Source organism: Eimeria tenella, genomic scaffold (genome assembly GCF_000499545.2).
Source record: "Eimeria tenella Houghton genomic scaffold, Eth_scaff1620, whole genome shotgun sequence".
Classification (NCBI taxonomy): domain Eukaryota; phylum Apicomplexa; class Conoidasida; order Eucoccidiorida; family Eimeriidae; genus Eimeria; species Eimeria tenella.
This window is the reverse complement of record NW_013544085.1, coordinates 1-2248: the sequence shown is the minus strand read 5'-3', so window position 1 is coordinate 2248 and position 2248 is coordinate 1. Positions and strand designations below refer to the sequence as shown.

The 2248-nt window shown below is 52.9% G+C and overlaps 1 protein-coding gene across 1 annotated transcript; it reads left to right on the top strand.

Annotated features, from left to right (window-relative positions):
- Nucleotides 1-806: 806 nt before the first annotated feature.
- On the top strand, nucleotides 807-1559 carry ETH_00025070 (uncharacterized protein; the record flags this gene model as incomplete). The annotated part of the gene is made up of 1 exon (XM_013379235.1): nucleotides 807-1559. The coding sequence occupies one exon, from the start codon at nucleotides 807-809 to the stop codon at nucleotides 1557-1559; it is 753 nt and encodes a 250-aa protein (XP_013234689.1).
- Between the last annotated feature and the right edge of the window lie 689 nt (nucleotides 1560-2248).

The following is a 2248-nucleotide window of genomic DNA, read 5'->3' as shown; positions in this document are numbered from 1 at the left end:
GGTAAGTTCTCCACACAAGCAGCAGATTGGTGCTGCTGCTGCTGCGCCGGTGAGGGGCCCAGCAGCAGCAGCAGCAACTTGAGGTCCAAAATGTTCGTTTCTATTTCTCTTTTCCTTTTATTTCTTTCAAATCAATCATTAAGGCATTTAAATTTGCTGCAAGCCCCATGAACCCTTTCCCGCTGCAGCCAAGTGGGAGCTGGCAAAGCTGCTGCTGCTGCAGTTCGCACATTAAGTCAAAAAGGAAATAAATTAAAAAGAAAAAGAAAATAAAAACGTTTGTACAAATAGTTCCCCCAAACACGCACAGCTTGCTGCTGCTGCAGCTGCTGCGCTGCAGCTGCTGCTGCTGCGGCTGCTGCTGTTCCTCTTCTGGTGTTGCAGCTGCAGTCCCAAGTTCGAAAAAGAGAATAATTAATTAAATGAATTCGTTTTAATTTTGAAATTTGGGTTTTTTGGCATTTTATTTCGGGTGTCACTGCAGCTCGGCGATCGATCGTCTGCGCGACAGCCGAAGGCCCTGTGCATGTGCAGCGGCGTCTTTGGCGCCGTTTCTGAACATTTCTCTCGCAATTTAAATTCTTTTTTCAATTTAATTCCATTTAATTCATTTTCTCCGCAATTTGAAGCCCCCTTTGCGCCTTTTCCCCTCAGCAGCACTCCCCCCCGCCTGCCGGGCGCCGCAGGGTGGGCGCGCGTTGGCTTCTTTCTTCTCTGGGCCGCTCAGTTCGAAGAAAAAGTCCATTTCTTTAGACAATTAACTTTAATTAATCCATTTAAAGGAAAAAGTACCATTTGGCATCGAAATGCGGCTTCCCGCGGCCCTGCTGGCCCCTCGCGCCGTGTGGGCGTGGCTGCTGCTGGCTGCTGCTGCAGCGCGCGCAGCAGAAGAGCCCGCAGCGCCCCCCGCTGCAGCAGCAACAGCAGCAGCAGCAGAAGCAGCAGCAAATGAAAGCCAGGGGGCCTCCATGGCCCTGGGGGCCGTGAACTTCCTCGCGGAGGCCCTGGGGCCCTGGCTGAAGCCCTCGCAAGAGAGGTTTACGCTGCAGCAAGCACTTGTCGAGGGTTTGCTGCCGCTGCTGCAGCAGCTGGGGGGGCCCGATGCAGCAAAGCAGCTGCAGCAAACGCTGCAGCAGTCGCTGCGGACCGAGCGCGAGCTGCTGGACACTTACGAGCGCATGGTGGAGACGCGCGAGGCCCTCGACCTGCTGCTGGCCCAGAAAAACAGCAGCAGCAGCAGAAGCAGCAGCAGCAGCAGCAATACCAGCAGCAGCAGCAGCAGGAGCAGCAGCAGCAGCACGAGCAGCAGCAGCAGCACGAGCAGCAGCAGCAGCACGGAACTCGAGGAGGAGGAGCAGCAGCTGCGGCAGCAAATGGCAGAACTTGTGGCGCATGCAAAGGAATTATACTTCAGCAGCGAAAACGCGATGGGGCAGTTCCCAGGTGTACATACACCTGAGGGTTTCCTGTCGCCGGTGCGGCGGGAGGCGGCTCGCGCGGTGGAGCGGACAGTTTTTGGAGATTTTTCGAACTATTTGCCTCTCGAGGCCTCAAACTGACCCCCAGAAGTCATTTATTTTCATTTTATTTCATTTTCTTTCACTTTTTTCCACTTTTATTTCCCTTTTTCGCTTTCTTTCGAGCTTCCCGCCGTTTTCCGAAATCCCGCGCCGCCGCCGCTCGGGTGTATAGGCAGCTCGCCGCGCACCCGCGGCGCCGCGCGCTCGCGGTGGACTCATTTGGTTCATTTATTTATTTATTTCATTTATTTATTTCATTTAATTGTTTATTTTATTCATTTATTTTACTTGTTTGTTCATTTTATTCATTTGTTCCACTTTATTTCGTTTGTTTCCGCTCTTTTTTCCATCTTGTCTTTTCTGCGCTAACCTGCTTGTCTAAACTCTCCCTGCGGGCCTAGCCCTTCAAACTCTTCTTTAAACAAATCCACTTTTGTTTCGTCTATTGCTGCTTTTGCTGCTGCTGCTGCTGCTGCTGAGGGCAGCAGCAGCAGCGCTTGGGAAAGGTGCGCGTCACTGACAACGACACAACCCCTAGACCCTAAACCCTAGCGTGTGAGTAGCAACTTCTTGCAATTCCTGCCACTGCAGCAGCAGCAGCAGCTGCTGCAGCAGCAAGAGCAGCAGCAGCTGTTGCTGCTGCTGCTGCAGCAGAGCTGCTGCTGCTGCTACTTTCTCTATTCAACTAGCAACGCGTTTTCCTCCCCTTTCTGGGGGCCCCCTGGGGG